The sequence below is a fragment of the Morus notabilis genome, unplaced genomic scaffold (genome assembly GCF_000414095.1).
Source record: "Morus notabilis unplaced genomic scaffold, ASM41409v2 Scaffold39, whole genome shotgun sequence".
NCBI classification, from domain to species: domain Eukaryota; kingdom Viridiplantae; phylum Streptophyta; class Magnoliopsida; order Rosales; family Moraceae; genus Morus; species Morus notabilis.
In genome coordinates, this window is record NW_010366566.1 from 356,704 (window position 1) to 381,737 (window position 25,034).

At 34.3% G+C, this 25,034-nt stretch overlaps 4 protein-coding genes across 7 annotated transcripts; 2 read left to right on the forward strand and 2 right to left on the reverse strand.

Annotated features, from left to right (window-relative positions):
* Positions 1 to 314: 314 nt before the first annotated feature.
* LOC21403433 (DExH-box ATP-dependent RNA helicase DExH17) lies at positions 315 to 8,884 on the reverse strand. The gene is made up of 28 exons (XM_024173755.1): positions 8,613 to 8,884; positions 7,789 to 7,879; positions 7,489 to 7,672; positions 7,017 to 7,178; positions 6,635 to 6,872; positions 6,499 to 6,535; positions 6,328 to 6,374; positions 6,075 to 6,112; positions 5,850 to 5,871; positions 5,511 to 5,723; positions 5,238 to 5,394; positions 5,103 to 5,154; positions 4,580 to 4,651; positions 4,379 to 4,428; positions 4,137 to 4,254; positions 3,981 to 4,044; positions 3,819 to 3,902; positions 3,598 to 3,723; positions 3,310 to 3,506; positions 3,033 to 3,221; positions 2,698 to 2,949; positions 2,547 to 2,596; positions 2,440 to 2,457; positions 2,036 to 2,118; positions 1,744 to 1,945; positions 1,582 to 1,619; positions 1,128 to 1,499; positions 315 to 1,037 (listed from the first exon to the last, which is right to left on the reverse strand). The coding sequence occupies exons 2-28, from the start codon at positions 7,854 to 7,856 to the stop codon at positions 502 to 504; spliced, it is 3,669 nt and encodes a 1,222-aa protein (XP_024029523.1). The 5' UTR covers positions 7,857 to 7,879; positions 8,613 to 8,884; the 3' UTR covers positions 315 to 501.
* Positions 8,885 to 10,697: 1,813 nt separating this feature from the next.
* On the reverse strand, positions 10,698 to 14,311 carry LOC21403434. Its single transcript, XM_024173773.1, has 6 exons — positions 14,098 to 14,311; positions 13,853 to 13,981; positions 12,704 to 12,793; positions 12,348 to 12,577; positions 12,137 to 12,184; positions 10,698 to 11,438 (listed from the first exon to the last, which is right to left on the reverse strand). Exons 1-6 carry the CDS (start codon positions 14,189 to 14,191, stop codon positions 11,262 to 11,264), a joined length of 768 nt encoding a protein of 255 aa, XP_024029541.1. The 5' UTR covers positions 14,192 to 14,311; the 3' UTR covers positions 10,698 to 11,261.
* Positions 14,312 to 15,449: 1,138 nt separating this feature from the next.
* LOC112093995 (chaperone protein dnaJ C76, chloroplastic-like) lies at positions 15,450 to 18,080 on the forward strand. 2 transcript variants are annotated; one of them, XM_024173782.1, is made up of 6 exons: positions 15,450 to 15,557; positions 15,866 to 16,043; positions 16,347 to 16,539; positions 16,646 to 16,752; positions 16,844 to 17,054; positions 17,577 to 18,080. In XM_024173782.1, exons 1-6 carry the CDS (start codon positions 15,466 to 15,468, stop codon positions 17,708 to 17,710), a joined length of 915 nt encoding a protein of 304 aa, XP_024029550.1. In that variant the 5' UTR covers positions 15,450 to 15,465; the 3' UTR covers positions 17,711 to 18,080. The 2 variants fall into 2 exon arrangements, with proteins under 2 accessions (XP_024029550.1, XP_024029551.1); XM_024173783.1 differs by having other exon boundaries at positions 15,893 to 16,043.
* A 1,734-nt stretch (positions 18,081 to 19,814) lies between these two features.
* On the forward strand, positions 19,815 to 24,472 carry LOC21403435. Of its 3 annotated transcripts, none has more exons than XM_024173757.1 (11): positions 19,815 to 20,454; positions 20,802 to 20,915; positions 21,076 to 21,176; positions 21,353 to 21,424; positions 21,706 to 21,787; positions 21,958 to 22,038; positions 22,648 to 22,686; positions 22,913 to 22,978; positions 23,160 to 23,309; positions 23,928 to 24,056; positions 24,232 to 24,472. In XM_024173757.1, the coding sequence occupies exons 1-11, from the start codon at positions 20,221 to 20,223 to the stop codon at positions 24,250 to 24,252; spliced, it is 1,089 nt and encodes a 362-aa protein (XP_024029525.1). In that variant the 5' UTR covers positions 19,815 to 20,220; the 3' UTR covers positions 24,253 to 24,472. The 3 variants fall into 3 exon arrangements, with proteins under 3 accessions (XP_024029525.1, XP_024029526.1, XP_024029527.1); XM_024173758.1 differs by having other exon boundaries at positions 24,235 to 24,472; XM_024173759.1 differs by lacking the exon at positions 22,648 to 22,686.
* The last annotated feature ends 562 nt before the right edge of the window (positions 24,473 to 25,034 follow it).

Sequence of the window (25,034 nt, forward strand, 5' to 3'; positions counted from 1 at the left end):
ATTTTAGCTAACGGTGAATTTTTTTTTTTCCCGAAACAAGATCGTTACTCGAGGCGATTAGCAAAAAAGACCGTTACTCCAGGTGGGGAACAGAAGCTTTTTTTTTTATAATTAAATTACTGTTGTTGCTGAATGCTGAGATAGAAAGCCTCAGTTATAACGAAGCTTAACCGCAATAGTTTCCTTTCTTTCTTTTTTTTTCCTTCCGACAAAATTCTCATAGCTTGAATTCACTGAATTCCAACTCTTTATTTTTATTTATAGGTATTAGCAATTAAAAAAAAAAAAACTCAAAAAATGTCTTTGGCATGGAATTTTCTATGATATAAGTACAATAGCGAAAGTTCCATAGCTGCCGACCAAAAACAATGGGAGCAACCAGGATCTGGAAACGGGAAAGAAATGCCATCCACAGTCAGAATCTAGTGCAATAGCATACTAAAATCAAACTCATGAACCCATCCAGATATTCTCTAGTTTCCCATGGCAATGGCAAACAAATCAAAGGAAGGAAAAGACGCTCTCAAACCCAAGAAATGATTGTACCATCATGCCGTTGCCTGGCGTTTCCAATGAGCAGCGCTGGTTCTGTGGCACACTCGGAGACTGTTGCTGCTTCCCTCTATTCTCCATTTTGCTGCGTTGGTCAGTCGTTTCATTCTTTTTCTTCAACATTGAGATATCAAACGACAGCATTTTTGTAGATGGCATATCACCATCAGTGCTTGAAACTCTAGGAGAAGCATTTAACTTCCCATATTCTTGGCCAGAATACATGTTATGTTTCATCCTTTTTCCCCGCCTTATGTCGAAATCATAGTCGGTTTCCGAATCAGATAATGTGATTATCGCATCTTCACTGCAAATCTCGAGCTGTCTCAGAGGCAAACGTTTATTTGTCTGGATTGAAGGCTCGGACTGATTCGGCATCTTACCAAACTGGGGAAAATCCTTGGCTTTCTTGCGTATGTGATCGAATATTGTCTCTTCAGTTAAAGTTTTGACCATCCCTTCTTCAGCTTCAGAGGAAAGCCCACCTTCAATGATACAACAAACGATAAAGAACTCCACTTGAAGAGAGTAAAAGAAAAGAAATGATAAGAGTGTTGTTTGGTGTAAGAATGCACCTCTTTCTTCCATCAAGTTGAAGGGCCATGAGCTTGTGGCTGTAATATTGTTTTGTGGAGATGGAGAATTTTTAATGTTCTGCTTGTTCGGGTCTCCCTCACTGGTTTCTACAGATGGTTTGACGACCAAAGTCTGTCTTTGACTTCTGTTCTTTTCTATCTCTTCCAAAACTTCTATTTCCCTAAGGAATTCGAGCTCCTCCTCCCGAGTGCGCTTCCTTGCAAGATTCAGGGTCTCAGTTGATGGCAGATAGGCAATACTTGATGCTGCCAAGTCGGGGAAGCTTTTGGCCTTTTCACGTATGTGATCAAATATTTTTTGTTCTGTTGTGATTTTGGTTTTGTCTTCGTTAACGTCGACAGGAGGCTCAACTTCATTTATTAGAGGTAGAAGTTATTAGTTAATGGAAATAACGGAACATGAAAAATATGAAAAATTACATATCATGAATACCTTCATCAAACTCTGCACCTAGAAACTTGAATTTGGGCCTGGGATGGAAAGCACAGGGGATTAAACAGATTAAATTTTCAGATCTCTTTAAAAGTAGCAAAAAGTCAGAAGGAAGAAATAGACCAAGGAAAAATGTAAAGTTTCCGTAGAGAAAATATTTACATTGAATCATCTATATCTTCGGATATTGTAGGGCTGCAGGGCCTTTCAGTTGGGGCTTGAGATATAGTTTCTTCATCGTCGTCTATAACACATACTTCCTGAGTTGGAGCAAAAGAGGAAAGCTGTGTTTTTCCCCTTTTGACGTTGAAGTTTAAGTTGCTCACTTTTGTCAATATAAGTTTTTGGTGGAGATCAATGCCAACTACATGAAAGAAACCAAGTTATAAATCACTAATGATCCACTGCGTGTTAAAGTCGCGAAATCTCTAGACATTCATGAAAGAGGCTTTACTGTATTCTTCGAAAATAAGATCAGCCTTAACAGTCAGCTTTCCTTGCTGGGGGTGTGACAGGTGAATTACCGTGCTATAGGGGCTGCAGTAAAAAGAAACGACCTCATTCTCATGTTATGCCCAGGAAATCAATTATTTTATCAGAAAAGTATGAATTTAAAAAAAAAAGTATCAAATTTTAAAGTATAAATTTTAAATTTTAAGTATAAATTCTCGGTGGAGAGAATTTCCATTTCATGCCAGTAAGTTAATCTTCCTTGTCAATGGATTCTCAAACTCTCAAGTCAAGTATCATTTTCGTGATTTTCGAATAAATAGAGAACAGTTGGGACTATGTATTAATCTCTAACAAGCTACTCGGTCTTCATTGCAGAGAAGAGAGTTAGGATTTAAGTTTGCATACCTGGAGAACTCATCCACTCTGCGGCAACAAGACAGATAAAGTTAACATACTATACAATGGTGATTGAGAAACAAAATGATCAAGGAATCAGGCATAGTCAAAGTCACCTTATTTTCTCATGCAAGACAATCAGGTTATCTTCTTCAGAACCAAATATCTGTTAAGAGTAAATCTTCATTAACAGACTACTCACCAATAAATCAACACTGCATCACCAAATTTAAAGAAAATTCTCAAGGAAAACTCTAGACAACATACCATGTTGGCATAATGTCGTTTCATTGACTGAAGAGGTTCTGAGATCCTTGTCAATGTTATCACTAGCTTTGACTTCCCTCGCATCTGGCATTCAGTTTCCTCAACTTTCATTTGGACTTTTGGAGGAAGTGACAGTAAAGAGTCTTTGATATGATTCCCAAATGGGTATTTTCGACCGGTGACTATCTCTATCCTCCGAGGATCAGCTTCAGCCAGTGCCTCGAATGATTTAATTTCCATTGAATGTAGTGCCTACAATGGACAATAGGGGCTTGCCAAGAGTCAACAATAGGGACCCAATTTTCGGACAGCAATCAAGAAGTCGTAGAGCAGACCTTGGCTGTCACCATGCCTATCCCAGGTAATTGTTTCAACAGATAAGGACTGTCATCCCAGAGTTTTTGATGCAATGACTTGGCTAGAAGGGCTGAATTCAATGCTCCTTTGTAATTCTTTTTGTAAATAAAATACTCCTTCATGCACTTTGCAATTCTGCAGCCATTTGCGCATATAGAATTCACGTCCTACAGCATAGAAACCAGTGACTTGAAGCTAGCTCTGAGCATCAAATGCAGCAAAATGTATGCACTGAAATTATTGTACAAACGAAACCTGGGTCAGGGATAAATCATGAACTGAAGGATCACCCGTCAAGCAGTCATTAATCAAAATATATATCTTCTCTTCTCTAGTTTGAATACGCTTTTTCCGTTTCCCGTTATCAGTGAGGACGTGAAAGCGAAGTCGAGCATCTTTATCAGTATTGATGTCATTCAGAATCCTTTTCTCATTGCGTCTGAGCTGTATCCCTTCATTTTCCAGTGAATGGATTATACCACGCCTAAATTGGCAGTTCAAAAAACGGCAAATACATTCAACAAAATCTTGAAGTAGATTTACATGCAATTTCCTCAGCACGGCATATCACATTAAGAGCATTTTCCAAAGTGCAGTCCACGGGGACCTGCATAATTAGTTTCATTGTGTCGAATTTCAAATAATATCTCGTCATCAACCTTCCGGGCTCTGAAGACACGGAAAGGAAAATGGTTAAAAAGTGAAAATATCTTTCATCCACTAGTACTCTAGTTCACTGGTACAGGAATTATTGTTACTAATACCTAGTGGTTTCAAGAGGAAACCATCTTCATCAGTCCAGATCATTTGATGTTTTGATAGTTCATTGACTTTCTGAACGCAAACCTCTGATCATCATTACAGTAATTAGGAAAAGAGAGACAAAAGGAAGAGTATCCTTTTTTATTTATTCCAGTTAAATGTACCTTGCAGATGCTTTTCTACACGGCCACTAGAAAGCCCATTTTTAACCGCATAATTTCCAGGGTTCTGATTATGCATCGCAATTTCAGAATTAGCTAGATGAGAAAGTTTATCTAGATGAGGACGACATCTTAATACGGGCTCCCAGAACTACATACCTTTTTCATTCTCACATACAAGTACGAGCACTTCATCCATTCAATTGCCTTGGTAATGTCAGAGACGGTCAGTTGAGCTATTTCGGCAGTTAAATGCTCCGTGACACATGGAAGCAATCTAAAATAAATAGAAAATCAACGACCAAATTAGAAGAAATGAAAACTGTTTCGGTGTTTCCTAAATAAGTTCTGAAGTCCTAGGCTCCATCTCATTGTAAGAGTGGAAAGTTACATATACATACTGTGATTCCACCATTTCACATCCATTCAAAAGATTCTCATACAAGTGTACCTGAGATCGTATGACACAAAAGACCAATGAATAATTTCAATGAGTACAAAAAAAAATAAATAAATAAAAAGCCATATCTAGGTAACTACATAACACCAAAGCATAAACACGTATGCAAGAACAATATGGTGGGAGAAAGGTTATGAACTACCGTGTCTCGTTTTGTCATGATTATAACCATTCCCGTATCATCAAAGGGTGGCCGACCTGCCCTTCCACACATCTGCAAGATATCACTAACTTCATGAAGAAACATATTTAGCAAAACTACCATTTAATCTAGATGCAATAGTTCGTACATTATTTTCATTAACCAGCCATTCTTTCAAATAGACCTTGAATATAGCAAGATGTAGAGACTATAATTCCATTTTTCTAACATTTTGAAAAGAGTTTGTGAACGCAGTTTAAATAAATCTGCCTTACTTTATTAATCGAAAGAGAGTTCACTTAAATAGACTAGGGCTTGAATACTGAGTCCATTATCTTCTCTAAGATAATCTATCCTATTTGAATTTAAATACTAATTGATAATTCCTAATCCAAATAACCGGAAATAATAAACTAAATAATAAAGATAACTATTTGACTTATTCAACTTATCTCTAAAAGATCTTATCTGCTGACAGTTTGGTTTAATCTTTATCTGATGTGTATCCAGACAGTTGACAGACCTGTAGCACTGTGGACCTGTCGTATTCCATGTACATGCCTTTCTCTTTGTTGCTGGGACAAAATACATTTATGATAAATTACAGAGGTTTTTCAAGTTTCAGTTCACTGGTGGTAGAAACAATAGTTCAACATACAAGTGCTGTGTTGATTTTATTACAACTGTATGTGCTGGCAGGTTGATTCCATGGGCTAAAGTATTTGTTGTGCATAGAATTTGAATATCACCATTAAGAAAAAGACTTTCGACAAGGCTACGATCCTTGAGGGAAAGGCCACCATTGTGATAACCAACTGCAAACATGGAAATACTTTTTATTCTGGTACTTAATCACGAGCCAAGGAACAGATAGATAATGGCATTAGATATTTATAAAGCAGAGTATTAAATAGCAAAATTTTCTATATACCACCATAAAGAATATAGGACTGCATTTGTTTGTCACTGCATGAAAGTGAAGCTTCCCTTAGCCTTTCCTGCTGTTCTTTGTTCTTAATGAATGGATTTGAATGCCCATAGGCCATTGCTGACTGAGACAGTCGCTGTGCTGCTTCTTGTGCCCCTTTTCTAGTCGAACAAAAGACCAGAGCAGATTTCCCTTTCGAATATAGCATGAGAATATCTACAAATATATTTAACCATATAAGTTTAGAGCATGATTTTTTGTTCAGACATCCTTCACAAGAAAAATATCCATAAATTTCACTATGAAATATGTCAAAAGATTAGTTGAATGGTCCCTGCTTACCGAAAATATAGTTTTGAAGGCGCTGAACAATTGAAGACAAACCAAAAATAAGATAAGTCAGAAGAGGTTTGATTTATTGATAACAACATGGAAGTTCCATCTCCCCTAGTCCATAAATTTCCCAGAGCGCTACTAAAATACACACACACACACACATATTTATGTCCCAGAGCAACATTAGCACATTTACGGATAATCCATAAATTCAGTCAAACAAATGCTTACCTTCTCAAATAGAAAATCATTTTTTGCTGGAGTATATCCTGCAGCAGAAATGGTTGGAAATTGGGATACGGATCAAAACAATGATAACGCAATAAAAACAAAGTAACGTGAAATATGCGCAAAACCATGTAGTATGATTACCCAAACAAATATTTAACTTCCTCAAAAAACGCAGCAGAGATGAGTTTGCCTGTTCTTGAATACATAATTTTTCATTAAATTCTGAATTTGAGGAATAGCAAAACTTGCTTACCAAAAACTTTGGTAGTCAACTTCACAGGTCTCATTTCTTCTCCAAACCTAGGAAGACATAATCCAAAAATAAAACAGGATAAAAAGGCTACCCGCACGTACATATTACATGTTAGTAATAGTATGCATGCATTTATGCATACATTCTGGTATTATTCCAATACCAAGTTACCTTTTAATGCCTTGAACAGGAACCTCGAGCCATTCCGCTGCAATTTTTATATGAAATGTGTAAATTGTAAAATGTTTCATTGCTCAAAATTTAAACATATATTTCTTTGTACGGATTGTCATTAAGTCTATCTTACCAAGGTCCTCAACATTTGGAATTGTGGCAGACACTGCCAGTAAACGAACATGAGCCAGGGAACTTGATTTCATTATAGGATTTCTTGCAAGCATTTTTATTCTGCTGACAATCGCCTCCAAAGCTGCTCCACGTGGATCATTCAACAGGTGAACTTCATCAATAAGTAGAAGTGCTATATCACTGAAAAAGCTTAATGCACCATCTTTTATTCCATGCCGAGTCACTGCATCGAATTTCTAAATGGGAAGCCAAAAAGAAAAAAGAAAGAAAAAGAAAACCATTAGACCAAGCTCCTATGTTATCAGGTTAAAGCAAAACAAATACAATTGAAATGTAACGTACATGTCATACATGTCTGTCTAAGACAATCTCGTGATTACCTCAGGAGTGGTTAAAATAATGTCAGCTTCTTGTATGTTCCTTATGTTGTAAGATTCATTATCTCCTGTCAGCTCCAAGCAATTTACACCCCATGATCCAAACTTTTGGCTCCAATGACGAAGCTTCTCCTGTACTAAAGCCTTAGATGGGGCTATGTAGATCTATACAATAACAAAGAAGGTTGAAGCAATAAGTAATTACGGCAGCGTAAGAAGATTCTACACAAACTTGTTGCATAATTCATTGCACCATGGCTAAGGTCATGGCTTATCCTTTGCTAAATCATATATTCGATCAAATATTTAATCAAGCATCAATGCTGCATCAAGATAAATAGAAACATGCTTTTCAAAGAGACCCAGGACAAGGAAATTAGTCACAAAGCAAAGAAAGCTCAAGACTCCTCATCATTTCATGGTGGTAAAAAAGATGTCTAGCACCTTTAATTGGCATCATGCAAAGAAGACTTACTGTCTTGAGAACTCCCTTTACATGAACAAACTTCGACTCCTCAGAGACAAACCTTGAGAGAAGCCTCAAGATACAAAGCTCAAAGAGTACTGTTTTACCACTTCCAGTTGGTGCTGAAACAACCATGTTCGCATCGGAGTGGAAGCAGACGGGAAAGCATTCACTTTGAAGAGAATTGAAATACCTGCATGCCCAATATGTAATGTCAAACAGGAAAAACATATTAAGCACTCTTAACACTAAAGGATAAGAAAAGAATAATTTACGATTTGTTAAAGGTGCGTGGAATACATATATTACCTGAAACTAAAGGCGGACTGAAAAGGAACGGGCAAATCGAACACGGACTTCAGTGTATACGAATCCATAATTGCACTTGTTTCATGAACGACTAAGGAAAGGAAAAAATATCAACAAAAAAAAAAAAAAAAAAAAACGTTAGGCTATACAAAAACAACAGCATTCGCCATTTTTAAAAGGCAAACGCAGATAATAAACTCTAGATGCTCGTATTCTCAGATCTAGAGAAATTTCACTACACACACACACACACAAACACAAGTAATTTCGATCAAACAACCAGTTCTCTGTGAACCAGCTTGGTAACTCATAGATCAAAAGGGAAAATAAACCATCGAAATAAGCAATTTTCTTTGGTTTTTCCACAATTTTTATCGACATATGCAAACTTTTCACTATTTCATACCAGGAGTGTCAATTTGACTAATAAATATTTAATCAAATTTCGGAAATCTACCGAGAAATTGCTCAAATTCTTATTCGTTTGAGTTTTTCGTGAACAAAAAATCGATGAGCTTGTAACATAAAAATTTACAAGGCTGAAAATCACAAAAAAAAAATCAAATCAAATCAAATCATCAATTCTGTTGGTTTGAGGTCCAAATTGCATAAAGCCTGCTACGCTAATACAGAAAAAGAAGAAGAAAAGAAGTGCTCAATTTGTGTGATATGGCCTTGAGAATCGAAAATAGCAGTGAATTTTTAGATCCGATCTTCGATTCTCAACTGAAATACCTGATCGTCTAATGAATTTGTAAAACAAAAGAATCAAATAATTTTAGGTTCTAATCCGTGTTCATGAATGAAGAAAGCGAGGGAAAAACCGTGATGAGCAGAAATTTGGAGAAGCTTCGATAGTCGCAGTAGATAACTTTTGCAGGTTGAGGAAGATGAGGGTTGAAATGAAATCGAAGGATATTTATAATCACGGTTAGTTTTGGCGGGAGAACTGCACTGGTTCTTCTTTCTTTCTTTTCCTCTTTTTTTTTTTCTTTTTTCTCTGGACCGGACCGGTTCGCACACAATGAGAATGCTTGGTACGTGTACCCAACAAGGAAACTTTTTTCCTTTTTTTTTTCCGTTCTTTTTCTTCCATTTTGCTTGTCCAACTCACCATCCCCATGGGAATATGGGATAAATATTTAAAGGGAAGTTTTTTTTGGGAAATTTTTCCATGAAAAATTTCGTTTGAGTCAGCTGTTATTGGCTCTAATAATAGAGGTTCATTTCATTATCATGAACATGAACACATCATAATTAAAATTCAATGTGACTGTCTTGTTTTTACGTGGGACCCACTTTATTATAAAAATTTAAACCTCGTTTCTTTGTATGATTTAAGTTTAAAATTTAATTTTAGGTAAAAAAATTTTAAAAATAAGTATATTTAACTTTTTAATTTGAACGAACTATTGAAAACTGAAGTCAATTTCATTCTTTTTTCGTGGGACCATCTCTCTTTGTATTCATTGTTTTTGGTATTCCTTGTTTGCTCCACAGCCTGCATAATTTCCCACCGCCATTCTTCTCACCATTATAAGCTAATTACAGTATCTTTTACTGTCACTGATTGACGAAAAAATTGTAGAAATTTATCACAAAATCTTGAGCAACCAAAACTTGAAATTCAAAAAAAAAAAAAAAAACAAGTGGAGAAGCGAAAGAGAAAAGATGAAATGAGACAAGAATTGTTGAAATTCATGATCAAACAATATCGCATTACAAAATCAAAGACTACCCAAAACTGGAAATTCAGGAAAAAGAAATAACAAAATCGAATATCTCCACCAGCAAGCCAAAAGAAATAATCAGATCAGACAGTGTGTTTGAGATTTAATACAGATAACCGCTGATAAATAAGAAACATCGATGTTCTCCGTGAAGAAGAAACACAAGAGAAAGTCTAAAAAAATAAACTTGATCAAGATAAAATTGGATGAGTACATTTAAAGTTACAATACATATGTTGTTGGCACCAACACGCCACATGATATTAATCGAATGGTAACTAAAAACGTGGAATAGTGGAAAAGTGAAGGTACACCAGAAAATTTTCTTTTTTTTTTTTGGCTGAAAATCTCTAGAGGGAGTTAATTATACTCGTTGTTCTTTTCTTTCTTTTACTGGGATGCATAATTTGTCTTTAATGTATTGAGTTTTATGTTCAAGTCTCAAAAATAGTTGGAAAAGAAATAGAAATTTCCCCATAGGTGGCGTATTTCAAGGCAATTAGTTATGTAACGTGCTCTACAAAAGTTTTCAAAAGTTTTTTTTTTTTGGGTGAAAGTTTTCTGAAGTTTTGGCGTATAGATATCTTTCCCCGAGTATTGTTTTAGAAACTCAACGCGTAATTATTTTTTAAGAGAATGATTACCAACAATTTAATCGCGGCTGTTTTGGGGGAATAATGGATAAGTAAATTTAGGAGGAGATGACCAAATTCCGCGATACATGAAGGAAGCAACGAATGGCAGCAGACTAATATAAAGGAATCAAAAGGGAGGACAATGCTCGAAATGACATAACATAAAATTTAAAACCTATAACATAATCAGATAATCTTACCATGATATTGAAACTTATAAAAAAAACAAAATAAAAATATTTTACAACAAGCAAAAGTTAACATCATTATAACAATTATGTCGTAACTACATAGCATAAAACACGATAATCATTACAATAACTATAATATAAGTACGCTATTCTTAAAAATTATTTATATTTCAATTCAATACCATCAAATATGTGCATATATTACATTGTAGATAGAAAAAATTACATATTCTACCTTTTTAATTTAAAAAATCCTATCCCTTTGACTAGTTCTAATAATATATAAACTAATGTTAAGGGATAGAAATAAAAAAGGACTATATTTCATGAGATACTTTTAAAAAAATTGCCCTTGTAAATATGCCATGTAGCCTAATTTACATAACATTATGGAGGCTCATGGCAGCTTTAGCAGCCAAGTGAACTTCAAGTCCCACTACCCACTTGAGCCAACAACCCCTTGAGCTTGGAAGAAGCAAGCAATCGGTGGAGAAGCAAGTCACCAGGAAAATTCAGAAACAGATCAAAATCCTCCAAGAAAATAACTAAACAAGAATCCTTTCTTTTATGATGATTGTCTGTTCTCTCCCAATAATCCTCGTACTCCTCAGTGGGATGGGAAGTGGGATGTTCTCTGGACCATCCTATGATTTCAATCCAGAAACAGATCATTTTCTCCTCCATAATAGAACTTTATGTAAAAACAAATCAGTGTAGTGATTGTTTTATGTGCAAATAAAGGTCTGAAGATGTTTTTATTTTTAGTAACTAATACAATGGAGCTTAAAAGCATTTCCATGGTGTTTTTTCTTTTGGAAGTCAAATGGGATGTTTCCTCAGAAGCTGAATTTAATGACCTTGAATGTACAGTAAAAGAAAGCAGAGCTGAATCCAAACTGTTGTGGTTTTATAGTTCCTTAAGGTTGCCTAACAGCTTTAAGTCTGAGAAGAGAAAATGGTCCTTCACTTAGCCTAGGCAAAGCCCACCAACCACCAAGAATTCCAACTAAAGTAAACTCCTGATCTTTTACTTCCACTCTTGCAAGGCAGAGAAGCTTGTAGTCTTGAACTTCGACTTTGTGCGCATATAGTGACTGTAAAATAAAGAACATCCGCAGTTAGAAGTGGGAAAATAGTAAATCTACATTTTTTACTTCATCAAGATTAAGGACTTGAAGATGAGACCTGTACGGTTCTCAGTAGCAAAGTAGATGCAGTTCACATTCATCCATGGTAAAATTTTCTAGTGCCTCCAATTAGTTCATAATAAAAAAAACACATAAATTGATATGTCCATCCGGTCCATTCTAACTTTTGACTATCATACACTTTGACAGACAAGAGCTGAAACAGTCTAACAGGTTTTTCAGTAGACAAGCTTTCAACCAATTTCCCGTGAATAAACCAACTAGTGGCAACATAGTGTGCTGACAGTGATGAAAAGTTGAGAAAATCAACGGTGTGGTGATCTTTCACATGGCTACTGGGAATGTGACTATCACAAATGGACATATTCATAGGTAGATCAGATTGTTTATCATAATGCATATTAGTCAAACATAACTCTAAGCATGTTTTCCTTTATTTTCTTTTTTCTTGGGCAAGCCTGAGTACCATCCCTGCTATAAAATGAGAATCATCCAGCCAATTCAACAAGCTATTTCCATCAATGCAAGATAAACATACAAATCATTTTGTTGGAAAGAGAGAGAAATAATGGTGACTTTTTAAACCTTCAACCTTGTATTGCTACAACTACTACACATGGCACATTTGAACACGAAGCACGCACCTTTATGTTGTACAAGTGAGGCTCTTGGCGCATCAACTGATGACAAAACTGTAATATTCAGATTCTAAGTCAATGAGTTTGATATAACAGACTAATTTGTTACTACAAACGCAACTACTTTTATTATGGTTGACATTCTATTCTTATTCTAGGCCTTAACTTAAAAAGGGGAGTAAGAAATAATGCAGAGAAAATTCATATGTTCGCTAACCTCATTAACAAAAACATAGACCGAGAAAGGACTAGGCTTCGTGCTAAGGAGGAAAAGAATAACTTTGAGTGCAATTATTGTAACAGGATCATCCAAGTGTGACAACACAGTGAGAAAGAAAAAAACAGGCAGCCAGAATTTCTTTGCAAATTTCCAGAGGGCATGTGGATTTTCTTCTTCATCTGAAGCATGCCACGGTTCTATGTCATCATGCCCCAAAATGTCAAGTCCTACAGCGTGAAAATTCAAAGGAAAGGAATGACTAAGAAGGAAGTAATACTAACAATGACAATATAGATGCAAACGGACAAAAATTTCAGAGGTATACATTGGCTTGCATACATATTCCTGCTTACCATCCATAGCATATGAAACATGAGGCCGAAAGATGATTGATCCAAACACAGCAGACACAGCAAGAATGCATCCAATTCTAGTTGTACTTCCTGAAATAATGCAAAATCACAAAGATAAAAAGACGAGTTGCTAAAAGAGAAAAAGATTTGTTGTTACCAACAAATAACACAAAAGTTGAACAAGGTAACCAGTACTGAGTACCACTGACATATAGCAAGCTGTTAAATTCATGAGTATCCTTAGTAGTACAAGAAAGCTACAATCCTAATCTAATGAGTTCCAAAGAATCCAAACTATAAAAAACGCATGAGTAAAAGGCCTAAGTCAACAAACAGTTCAATGCCTGACTCAGAAAAGCCAGAAATGGAAACTAAAAATCATGACTCGTAAAAAATCAGAAACGGGCATCATTTCAAGACAGCGTGAAAATTTCAAAATTGGGAAAAGCGCACCCATTAATTGATTCTCCGACACAGATGCTTAAAACTATCTACGTTGGTCATCAAACTTATTCATATAGGATGTGTTTACTTCACATGAAAGGGAAACGGAATAGGTTTTCCATTTTTCATATAATCATGTCTTTACTTACAAAATTAAGATTGGGAGTTTGGTGAGCTCCACACAACATAAGGATTAGGGAAGGATGAAAGAGTGCCAATCCCTGCACCCCCTCAGTATCGAATCACGTTTAAAGAAAATGAATACTAAATTTAATATACCCTCGACAAGGTAACATGTTATAAGCCAATGAAAATAAGATTTCTTATTCCTAAGTTTAATAATCACTACAAAAGGAATCGAGTTGTTTCGAATTCTACTTTCTAATAGATAAGTAATCAATGATAGCGATTCTTATTCTTTTACTTTCCTTTTAATGGCCCACTGCATTCCGTTAAGGTTCGGTAAACATGCCCATAGTTCTAATCCTTATATGAACGAAACCCAAAAACAAATTGAAAAGGTGATTGTATTCTAACATACATTATCATCCAAATAATGTTCATTGTTCTTGAAAGCAACTTAACCTTTTTCCTTTCAATACACTAACGAAAGCTATAACTAGCAAACGCATTACTTAAAGCACTGAACTTTAGCATTACAATTAAATGAGAAAAAACACAACAAATTACAAAATCAAAACTTGCCTGAGAAATAAGTATTCCGAAAATATGTCGTTCGACCGATTGATTTACACCGAAATTCAGAGAATCGGCTACAAAGTGCGGGTTCAAAACCCTTTAATAACCTCTTTAGAGGTTTCAATTTGACATAGACTGCGCAAAAGAAGAGGAAGATTTTCAATTTACGGTAACAACGCCAAAAAGTTCGACGGAAAAAGCTGATAAAATTTTATGATAAAGTTAGAGAAGAGGAAGAAAGAAAGACTTACAGAATTGTCTGGGCTGAGAAGAACATGTACTAGAAGAGGTTATTAGAGTGAGAGTTTGTCCGAATGGATAAAGGAATCTTCTCGAATAAGCCATTTTTGAAGTGTTACCATCTCCGAGCTTGAAAGCCTTCAAAGCTGGAACCTCTCTCTCTCTCTCTCTCTCTCTCTCTCTCTCTCTCTCTCTCGCTCGCTCGCTCGCTAACGACGAAAAATGTAACTGAAATACATACGATGGAAATAGCCTTCGGCCTTTTTTATCCTCTTAAGTAAAACACCAAACGACCTGTTTAATGTTTTACGATTGTTATATGCATGTCGTTTTCTCAACAATCAATTCATCCGATGCCGTTTTAGGCTGTTAAGGTTTGCTGTAGTTCAACGACAAACGACCTGTAGTTTGTGTGTGTGTGCGTTTTTTTTTTTTTTTTGAATGGTGGAGTTTATGTTTTACTATTGCAAAAAATAAGAATTTCAGGTCGTTTAAAAGTGAAATTTGCTGTCGTTTGATTCATAAAACAACATCTTGTTCTGTCGTTTTCTCCTTCGTTTTTGGAGCAAACTCATGCCGGTAAACGTGCCAATTTTACTTTGGATACCAATAATATATTTATTTGATCTGCATGATCAGTAATAGGTTTACACCATCGGAAGTAAAACGACGTCGTCTTTCTCCATAATTTTCTGACTTAAACGACATGAAGTTCAATTTTTAATTTTAAGTGTCGTTTTGGAAGTACACAACAATAGAACCTTAATTGAACTTTGAAAAAACGAAAACAAATTGCTGACCAAAACTAGCGTTACTTGAAGGAAGCTGTCTTTATTTATCCAATTTATTGTCGTTTATAAAAATCATTGTCCGCTTTATATATGTGTTTTCTGTGATAATTTTTTTATTAGTTACATCTAATTTTTTTATTATAGTAAAAAACTTTTATATAAAATTATATCTCAATTTAAATTAAAAATTTAAATTAGTAAAGAACTCGTGGTTCAAATATATTGTTGCTTTTAAAACATTGCCGTTTTCTGACATGCTGCCGTTAAAAAAAATACAAAAATAAAATTCCCATTAAAAAATACAAAACTAATAAAATAAAATAAATCATATCCCCTTAAATGGCAGCGACGACGCCGTTCCGTGGTATGTTCTCTCTAGTCCGAGTGCAATGACCTTTGCACTTTTAATGCTGAGATGGAGAGGTTCAATTGGCTAAAAGACCAAGGCCGTTCAGAAAATATCCGAATCCCCAAATATCCAAAAATATCCCAGAGCCAAATGCAAAGACTATATAATAGATATATCATCTGAATTTGAAAGCTTTTGCAAAATGCCAGAATCCATTGAAACACCACACAGAAAGAAATATGTCAGCATCGCTACTTCCAATCTGCCAATTTCTAGTTCCAAAAGCTTCCCAAGTTCATGGACATTCCACTCCAAACAAACCCATCTGCAGGTATGTATGTATATGTATTGATATATATATATATATATATATATATAAAATTATGTATTATAACTTGTAAAGATATGATTATGAAGTTTGTCAAGGCTTTTTTTCAGAAAGGTTTTATAACTAAGATATAAATATTCTAAGGTTGAAAATGCAAGCGCTTAAATTCTTTAAGCGTACACTTTCTTATTCTCTCTCTTTATCTCTAGATATTTTAATTTAAATCATGGTTTTCTTTCTCTTTTTTTTTTCCTGATAAAGAGTTATGCTGTAATAAATTACTTAAAATCTATGATCATTTTGTCCTCAAGATGGGGTAAAAAATACCCTGTGATCAGATGCTGTGACAGAAAGGCAGAGAAGAGGATGCGGACAGAAAAGAATTACTATGAATTGCTTGGCGTTTCTGTGGATTCAGAACCCCGGGAAATCAAAGAAGCTTATAGAAAATTACAAAAGAAGTATCACCCAGATATTGCAGGCCAAGAGGTCAAACATATTTCCATTTCCACTCTTTTCTCTTTCTTGAAGTAAGCTAGACAAAACTATGGGAGTATAGTTCACTAAAATATTCTAATTTCTACTCATATTTTTCAATGAATCCGAAGTTTTCTTTTTCACCAAGTAATATGACAAATGAGTTGTTGAAATGCAACTTTTGGTAAATGGATAGATCTGTCAAATGGAAAGTGACAATTCACTTGCAAATGTTAAACTTGGATGGAATGCTAATAATAAGAAGCACCAAATATGATTGCTTGAATGACATTTTTAAGTGCATTTTGGCTTTAGGGTCATGAGTACACTCTAATGCTGAATGAAGCCTACAAGGTTCTAATGAGAGAGGATCTAAGGTGGAAATATGATGCATCAATTGGTCAAGTGAGAAAACACTTCAGCAAAGACAAATCATGCTTTGGTTACAGCACATGGAATGGACCCTTGAGATCTCAAGCTTTATTTGTTGATGGAAACGCATGCATAGGTCATAATTCTAAACCAAAATTTGCCACTCTTTTTCTAACCCTTTTTTTTTTTTTTGTTTTTTGTCCCCTATTAAGTTTCTCCTCCTTTAAACTATCCCTTGGCAGGGTGTGGAGAATGCGTGCACCATGCGAGTAAAACATTCGTTATGGATGAAGCTCTCGGATTTGCGATGGTTAAAGTACAATACGGGGATGATGACCAAAATATTGAGGCAAAACAATATGACAGTGTCATGTAACATTTTTTTTCATGTTGTGAAATTAAAGTGGCCAGTGGAATTTGAGTCTTGTGAAACTCCACAGGTATCGGTGGATTCGTGCCCGGTGAACTGCATTTACAGGGTGGACAGAGAAGAATTGCCGGTGCTCGAGTTCCTTATTCAGCCTCAGCCTAAAGAAGGGTATGGCGTGTTTGGAGGAGGATGGGAAAGACATAGAAATGTTTTTGAGGCTGCCAAGTACTTCAACAAACAATCGGAACAAAATGCATCAAATGAACACCAACATGGAAATGGTAAAAATAATTGGAAACAACGGTTGCGTTTGGCGTTAGTTTTTGTTTTTATTTTTCACATTTTTTTAGAAAGAAAAAATAAAAACGGGAGAAAAACGGCGTTCGGTACAATTAAAAATAAAAAACAGAAATGAAAACGATTTTTTAATTTAGTGTAAAATATGAAAAAAATAAAAAATGACTTTTAATCATTTTTTATTTTTTATTTCCGTTTTCTCCTCTCTTAAGTAGAGAGAGAGACATTAATAATTTTTGTATACTGAAAATAATATATTAATACAATTACCAAATGCATTTTTAAAAATAATTTCTGTCTAAAATTAAAAACGTTTTCATTTTTATTTTCATATAAAAAATAAAATTATTTTAAAACAAGTTTCAAACGCACCCGTTTCGTTTTTACCTTTCATTCATTGGCCTTTAAAACTGAAACGGGTTATATAAACATCCTTAGAAAACAACATTTGGAGTTTGTTTTTCTAGAATTGTTGGTGTGTTCCTTGATGCGGCCTATTTTTGCAGTAACACGTGAAGAAACTCCTGCTCAAGCCGAGGCCCGAGTCAATGCAAGTAAGAAAATAAATATGGAGAGATTCTCGAGATTATGGAACTGGGCAAAGGAAGCTTTACACATGGATACTAGGAATACAGAATAACAAAAATGGAAAGAACGGGGGAAAAAAAAAAAAAAAAACTAAATGCTGTTTTTACTGATAATAGGATGTACTTCTTTCTCAAGTAAAAAACAACCAGAAGCATAAAAATTTTTAATATTTGTAGTGCTTGTAAGATATGTTTTTACTTATCACCTAATAGGAAAATTAAATAAACTTTGGTAAAACAGGAAAATAAGGTAAAATGGACCATCGTGTGATTCATGAGATTTGTTCCTTCTCAAGTCAACTCTGAATTTTATAACTCCTGAACTCCCTAGAATATTTGCTTCAAATTCACCATTTCCATGATGTAATATTGCTACAACAATTTGAGAAATCTTCATTTTATTTGGCAGAAAAATATGAGAAAAATGTTAGTATAAAGCTAATAAAAGACAGTGCGTTGAGAGATTCTATTCTAAAAAAATATGAGATATTGGCACCTAAACTTGCCAACAACTGCAATTAGTAGGTGAATTGCTTGCAAAATACAACAAAAACCACAGCTCACTAATTTATTAATTATTATCAATCTCGTATAAAGTTCGACAAAGACTCTCAACAATAGCTAATGATTTGATTGTAACAACTCTTGGTCGGTGACCTTTGGTTGGGTTAAAAAGTGAGAAATATAATGGAATGGAATTCAAGTCTGATGTTTGATTGAATTTATAAGAAATGAATGATCATTTACCCATTTTGATTGAATCGCTATTTCTTCATCACATGTGAGAAATATACATTCTGAGCTTTTCTCTTCATTTTTTCCATAATTACCTTTCAATATTTTAATATAATTATAATATATTATATAGTTGTTGTATCTTATAATATGCAATATAATATAATATATAATAAATATATTATAATAATATGATATAATATATTATAATGTATAATATAGTTATAAATTATATAGTTGTAACTATATATATTACTATAATATAGTTGTAATTTTAAATTATTATTTTAATATTATTGTTATATTCTATATCATAATTATATAATAGTATTTTGATTATATTATATTACATTTTATATATTATATTAATTATGTTGATATATAAAATATTAGTGTTATATATATAACATAAAGATAATTTTGTCAACATAAAAATATTCATGTTCCATTTTATAGTATTCTTAAAATTACAACCAAACAAATGAATCAACTTTTTTTCATTCTCTTATTATTATAATTCTCATTATCATTACTATTACTATTTTCCCATTACAACCAAAGGCACTCTGAGTGCTCTTCTCTTTATTTCCTATTTGTCGTTTGTTATGGAAGAGTCACAATCAACTGTGCTATAAGTTATGATTGTTTATTTTTGCAATATTTTTTTAAATTTTTTTTGTCTCATTTCATTTTTATTTTTATATTTTGGCCCATTTTATTTGGTTCATTATTATCTAATTATTGATTTATTTCCTAAACGCTAGATGAATTTGGTCCATTGCCAACGATTGACCAACCATTTTTTTGTTTTTTTCCTTTAACATAGAAATCCAAAACTACAATTGGAATCTTTTAAGCATATAGCAAGTCACGAGTTTAGAATTTCAGTAAATGAAGCACAAAAACCAAATGGTCACAAGTGTACCCTTTCAGTTTGATTGTTGTTTTGTAATCAACTTATAGTTACATCGTCTAACCCCATGTAAAGAGGGTTTAATTTAACAAAGTTTCTTTTTCCCTGAATTGTTTTTTATTCATAAAAGGCTAAAACATTGATATTCTTGATTCTTCCATCTTTAGGGGGGGCAAACGAAAGATAACAGATTAAGATCTTAATTGCATGGAGATAAATAAAAATGCTTAATTACAGAAATGATAGAAACATTCATCAACTACATTTCTTCAATATTTTAATATAGAAGGAAAATAAGAATTATTTTTTGCTCAAAGGAAACAAATAAAAACAGGATTATTAAAAATGAATTTAAAAAAAAAAAAAACTTTTAATCATTTAACAGGACTCCATCCCCTACATCACACGCAACAAAGAAAAGGAAAAGAAAAATAACAACTTTACACGACACCCACCTTAAATAAAATAAAATAAAATAAAATAAAAGAAAAAACCTTCATTTTGCTAAGAGAAGCCAAGTCAGTCTAAGTGCAACTCTCTCTCCCTCTCTCTCTCTTCACTGTCTGGTCTCTTCTGGTCTAAATCCCAAAAACTTCACATGCTCTGCTCCAGAACACACTCATAAAAAAAGTCTCCCACCACGAGAATCCCGAAAGCACTTTGCTTTATAACCAAAGCAAGTTTTTGTTTTTTGTTTTTTTTTGGTCCTAAAATTGGCGCAAAAAAAGAAAATCGTAGCAAAATCAGAATCTCACTCCTCAAAAGATTGCCATTGGAATTCTCCAAGCTCTGCGGATCTGGTTCTTGTTTTTTCCACCAAAAGAAACGAGCTTGGGCTCCATTTATGAGCTAATTCCTTAAATTTTCGTGGATTTTTCTGTATTTTCTTTTGGCTTATTGTATGAATGAAGCTAAATGAAGCGAAAAGTAGCTCAGCAGAAATCGACGTACAAATGGAAGAGGAAATTTCTTGCGGTTGTATTGCTAGGTTTTTGTTTCGGAAGCTTGTTGTTGATGCAGAGTCGATATAGTCGGATTATGACGCTCGCGACTTCGTTGCGTGCTCAGAAGCCGAAGAATAAGATCGCCTTCTTGTTCATCGCTCGAAATCGCCTTCCTCTGGACATGGTTTGGGACGCTTTCTTTCAGGTTATTATTTTTTTCTTCCTTTCTTTTTTCATGCATTTATTTCGCTTAATTCATGCGTAAATGGTTCAGAATTCCTAAATTAATTAGCTCTTGATTTTGGTCTTTGTTTTTCTTTATGGCGCTTGAATATTAATGCTTAATTCACTAAATTTACATTGTGCAATTTCCAATATCTATCAAATATACGAAAATTTGGAGCCTATTTTATGTTAATATAAGCAAAAAATTCCTTTTTCTTATTGTTTTTGTTTTTGGAATGTGAGTTAAAGAAAGCTTTTTTTTTTTTTTTTTTTGGTAGGGGGGGGAGAAAAAATTTTCAGTTTTTGTTCCCTCGTTTTTTTTGGTAGGGAGGAGAGAATAAATTTTCAGTTTATGTTCACTCGAGGCCTGGGTTTCTGTTCAACAAGGCGACCACCAGATCGGTATTCTTTTTGAATCGTCAAGTTAATGATAGTATTCAGGTGCTGGTTCTCAACCTGAATTCTCAAACTCCAAATTTTAAGCCAATTATTTACATTTGTTTTAGTACATTCTGAAACTCCATATGTAACGCTTTTGATTTTCTTAGTTCTTATATGGGAAATGAAGTAATTGTCAAAAAACTTGATGCATTTATTCCAGGTAGACTGGGGAGAAGCAAGTATGATCGAGGCGGAGCGTATATTGCTTAGACGTGCACTAAAAGATACTTACAATGAACGTTTTGCTTTTCTTTCTGACAGGTGAGATTGTCCATATAGCAGATTTTGTGCATTGTTCCTTTCACGTGTCTTGGTTATTCAGATACTCGTACAAGTATTTCAACTTTGTTGCAACTTAATTTTTTTTTCTTTTCTTTTCATGCTCATTTTACTTAATTGTTATCTAACAGCATTTCAGTTTCTTGATCTCTTCGCAGCTGCATCCCCCTTTACAACTTCAGCTATATATATGACTATGTCATGTCAACGCCGAACAGTTTTGTAGACAGGTGAGAGAGTTAACTCGGATGTGTTAATTCAAGTACGTCCAATATAATTGATTGTAGCTTGTCTCGCGATGTTGCGTGTTGGGAGATTTATGTTGATCGCATAAGTGTTTATATATTTGTTTTCAAACTTTTCAAGAGATTGGTGCTATGGGTGGATGTTCTTTTCATCCATCAGTCTCAACCTGAGTTAATCCTTATTAGCATGTATGAGATATTTTCTGTTGAATTTTTCTTCTTGCATCCTTCTTTTTTGGGATTAATGAATCAAAACCTTGAATCAGTTTTGCTGATACAAAGGAGGGCCGCTACAATCCGAAAATGGATCCTGTTATTCCTGTTCATAACTGGAGGAAAGGATCTCAGGTAGGATATTCTTTTGATTGTTTGTAGTTCCTATACATATATATATGTATATATATATATATATATAATGAAAAGTTCAATTACAAATTAAATGAAATCCTAGCCATTTCCGCTCATTTGATATACCTGCTGATTATGTGATTCCTATCTCCTGCTTTCTCTTGTTGCAGTGGGTTGTTTTGACAAGGAAGCATGCAGAGGTCGTTGTGAAAGATGATACTGTCTTCCCTATATTTCAGTGGCATTGCAAGGCAAGTTATCTTCACATTGTTTTGGCTGATTGTCTAATCTTAGATAATTGCTAGCTTTTTGGGTTACTTTTTATGGCATGGTAGCTTCTTTCCTAATACGTATCTATAGTTAGTGGGGGCTTCTAATAATTTGCATATTTGGGGGCCCATTGTACTTTTATTTACATAATGAGAAGCAACCCTCTTCGATCTCATAAATTTTCAAAACCTAATGATTAACTGAAGTAGGATTTCTTCCAATCTGTTAATGCTAGCCAAAATATTTGGCTTTCGCCTAGTGAACTAGCTAGGACCTCAAATGGAAAGGCCATTTAGCATATTGTACTCGTAAGAAAGCTGCGTCTGTGGAAGCCTTTTAAACAGGACATCTTTTCTGCAACTAATTTAATAGATCTTACCTTTCTTTAGGAGAACATTAACCAGCGGGTATTAGGCATGCAATTGATTTAATTTGATATTCCATAAGGTACTAAATTTTAAAGTGTACTCCCAAGCTCCTTTTGGTACTAGACAGTTTTTTAGTTGCAATGTTATCAAGTTTCCCTTTAAGTCTTTTTGCTTGTTAAACTCAGCATTCTTCTTACTTCTTCTCTGCACAACAATATGCAGAGGAGGTCACTTCCTGAGTTTTGGCGGGATCGTCCCCTTGTAAGTACTCATTAGATCTGTTTATCCTATTTAGTTGCTGCATAAGCTCCCTGAAAAGGTGGTTTCACACCTTCAAATTTTTTTGTATAGAGTGCATTTGCCTGCTATTATTTTAGTCTTCATGTCACATTCCCATGTAAAAATTTAATTGTAATGTTTAGATAGCATTTATCGAAAAGGATTTGTGAGATAATTTCAAGCTTGTTTTAACTTGTGTCATGAGCAGCCAGCAGATGCTTCGAAGGAGCATAATTGTATACCAGATGAACATTACGTTCAGACACTACTAGCTGTAAGTTATTATCCTCTGTTACTATTGTGAGCTTTATTGATTCTGATAAAACTTTTATGGAGAGTCATTTCAGCGAATATTTTAGCACTCTCTCCCGTCTCTTATTTTTGGTTCAAAGTCTAAGCACTGTTTTTATTTATAAAAGCTTGTATTTCTGAATAATCAGTTTTACAAATTTCAGCAAGAAGGCCTTGAAGGAGAAATAACACGAAGATCGTTGACACATTCTTCATGGGATCTATCATCCTCTAAAGACCGTGAACGCCGTGGATGGCATCCTGTGACTTACAAGTTTTCAGATGCTACTCCCATGCTTATACAATCTATAAAGGTATGTTAATGTGATGCAGCCATTTTTTCAAATAAGGACAAAGCTATCATATCCATATGAGCACGGCTAGTTTATTCTTTTTTATGTTGGGAAAAGCGGCTCAGAAGCCAATCAGTCATTCAAAAATGCAAAAGATTTACACTTTTATCATTCAAAAGCAAAATGTTTACTGTACCAATGGCCTAGCCACAAAAGGATATGTTTAAAGTTGATTAAATTTACTAGGGTTCTTCTCTGTCAAGGTTCTCCCAAGATTCTGCTTAAAACTTCAACTAAACTTGAAAGCTTCTCTTATTAATAAATGTGCTGTAATTTTTTCATGCCATTGGAAATTGAGTACGCATTGCGTGTACAATCTAATAAGAATATTCCATGTTTTCTTTTGTATTCGAAACTCATGGTTTCTAATTTATGCAATTGTCTTCTTTGATTGAGCAAACAAGATATTCAAAATTTAGTAGAACGCACACTTATGTTTTCAATCCAAAAAAAAAAAAAAAGACAACTCTCAGTGTGAACCGTCGCGTATCTTCTATAGATTCAATTCCACATTAGATTACATTTTCTTATCAAAATTGGGGTAGGAAAGCATACAAAACAAATATATCTATTTTGCAGGAGATAGATAACATCTATTACGAGACCGAGTACCGTAGAGAATGGTGCACCAGCGAAGGAAACCCAGCCCCATGCTTTCTTTTTGCCAGAAAATTTACACGGCCTGCTGCTCTCAGGCTTATCAATACAGTAAGTTTGACATCTTCATCTTTAATCATGAACCAATGGGGAAATGCAGAGAAACATGAGTCGTATAGTTAGCGATTTTTGTTCTATTTCTTCTGTATATTAGTCGCATTCTTATACCTTCGTAAAATTGAACCAGTTCCGCATACTTATATTATGTTATACGACTTGTGTCTAGCAGTCAGCACTGGAGCTTTAAATGGAGCGACAAGTATATCCTAAATAGTGAGAGTTTATACTTTATACATAGCTTAAAATGTCGATTCTTAACCCATATGAAACAAGTCGTGAGTGCAAAAGAGAAATAAGAAGAGCCGTATGTCTACGGGAGGAGTTTGGGGATGTTAATTATGGAGTATAATGCATAGATTTATTCCTCGTTGAAGATATATAATAATAAAAGCGCTTTTCTTTATGTACATACCAGTTCAAAAGCGGAATCGATTCTTTTTGTCATATTCATGTTCTCTTTCATGTCCTTTTAATAATATCATGTTAATTAAAATGTCATATCAATTAAAATGTTAGTTGAAAAGTTATAACAGATAAAATAGTTTAATTGACGTTGCATGATGTGATATGAATATTGAAATATGTGAGCTCAATATCTTCAAAAGCGTGTGTTTATGCAATCATGGCAGGGTAATTAGTTTATCCCGTTTTGAAAGCGTAATAAATGGCCCAACGTAGAGAACCAGTGATCACTAACATTCTAAGACCAAGACTGGGCATGTTAGATCAACTAAAATCCTATACCCACAGTGGACTTTACATAGGGACCGAGTCATACTTGTTTTCGGACAACAATAACCAACCAAAAAAAAAAAAACAAAGAGGAAGAAGCCGCAGCCTGGCCTTGTCCTCTATGCTTCTTCCAGTTTTAGTTGGAGAAAATCTCATAATTGTACAGTTCTCCATTCAATCTTTGTTTGTGTTCCTATTATTTAAGTAATTTTTGAAGATTTGTTTCTAATTTAATTC

Bases quoted from the DNA above. Each gene is read 5' to 3' on its own strand.
- LOC21403434 (XM_024173773.1), bottom strand. From the start codon at position 14,191: ATGGCTTATTCGAGAAGATTCCTTTATCCATTCGGACAAACTCTCACT. The intron at 13,982-14,097 runs GTAAGTCTTTCT...TCTTTTGCGCAG, and splicing joins TTCTCAGCCCAGACAATTCT to TCTATGTCAAATTGAAACCT. The intron at 11,439-12,136 runs GTGCGTGCTTCG...TTTATTTTACAG, and splicing joins CTCACTTGTACAACATAAAG to TCACTATATGCGCACAAAGT.
- LOC112093995 (XM_024173782.1), top strand. From the start codon at position 15,466: ATGTCAGCATCGCTACTTCCAATCTGCCAATTTCTAGTTCCAAAAGCT. The intron at 16,540-16,645 runs GTCATAATTCTA...ATCCCTTGGCAG, and splicing joins TGATGGAAACGCATGCATAG to GGTGTGGAGAATGCGTGCAC. The intron at 16,753-16,843 runs GCAAAACAATAT...GAAACTCCACAG, and splicing joins ATGATGACCAAAATATTGAG to GTATCGGTGGATTCGTGCCC.
- LOC21403433 (XM_024173755.1), bottom strand. From the start codon at position 7,856: ATGGATTCGTATACACTGAAGTCCGTGTTCGATTTGCCCGTTCCTTTT. The intron at 5,724-5,849 runs GTAAGCAGGGAC...ATATATTTGTAG, and splicing joins CCTTCAAAACTATATTTTCG to ATATTCTCATGCTATATTCG. The intron at 4,429-4,579 runs GTAGTTCATAAC...ATACGATCTCAG, and splicing joins TCATGACAAAACGAGACACG to GTACACTTGTATGAGAATCT.
- LOC21403435 (XM_024173757.1), top strand. From the start codon at position 20,221: ATGAAGCGAAAAGTAGCTCAGCAGAAATCGACGTACAAATGGAAGAGG. The intron at 21,177-21,352 runs GTGAGATTGTCC...ATCTCTTCGCAG, and splicing joins TTTGCTTTTCTTTCTGACAG to CTGCATCCCCCTTTACAACT. The intron at 21,425-21,705 runs GTGAGAGAGTTA...ACCTTGAATCAG, and splicing joins CCGAACAGTTTTGTAGACAG to TTTTGCTGATACAAAGGAGG.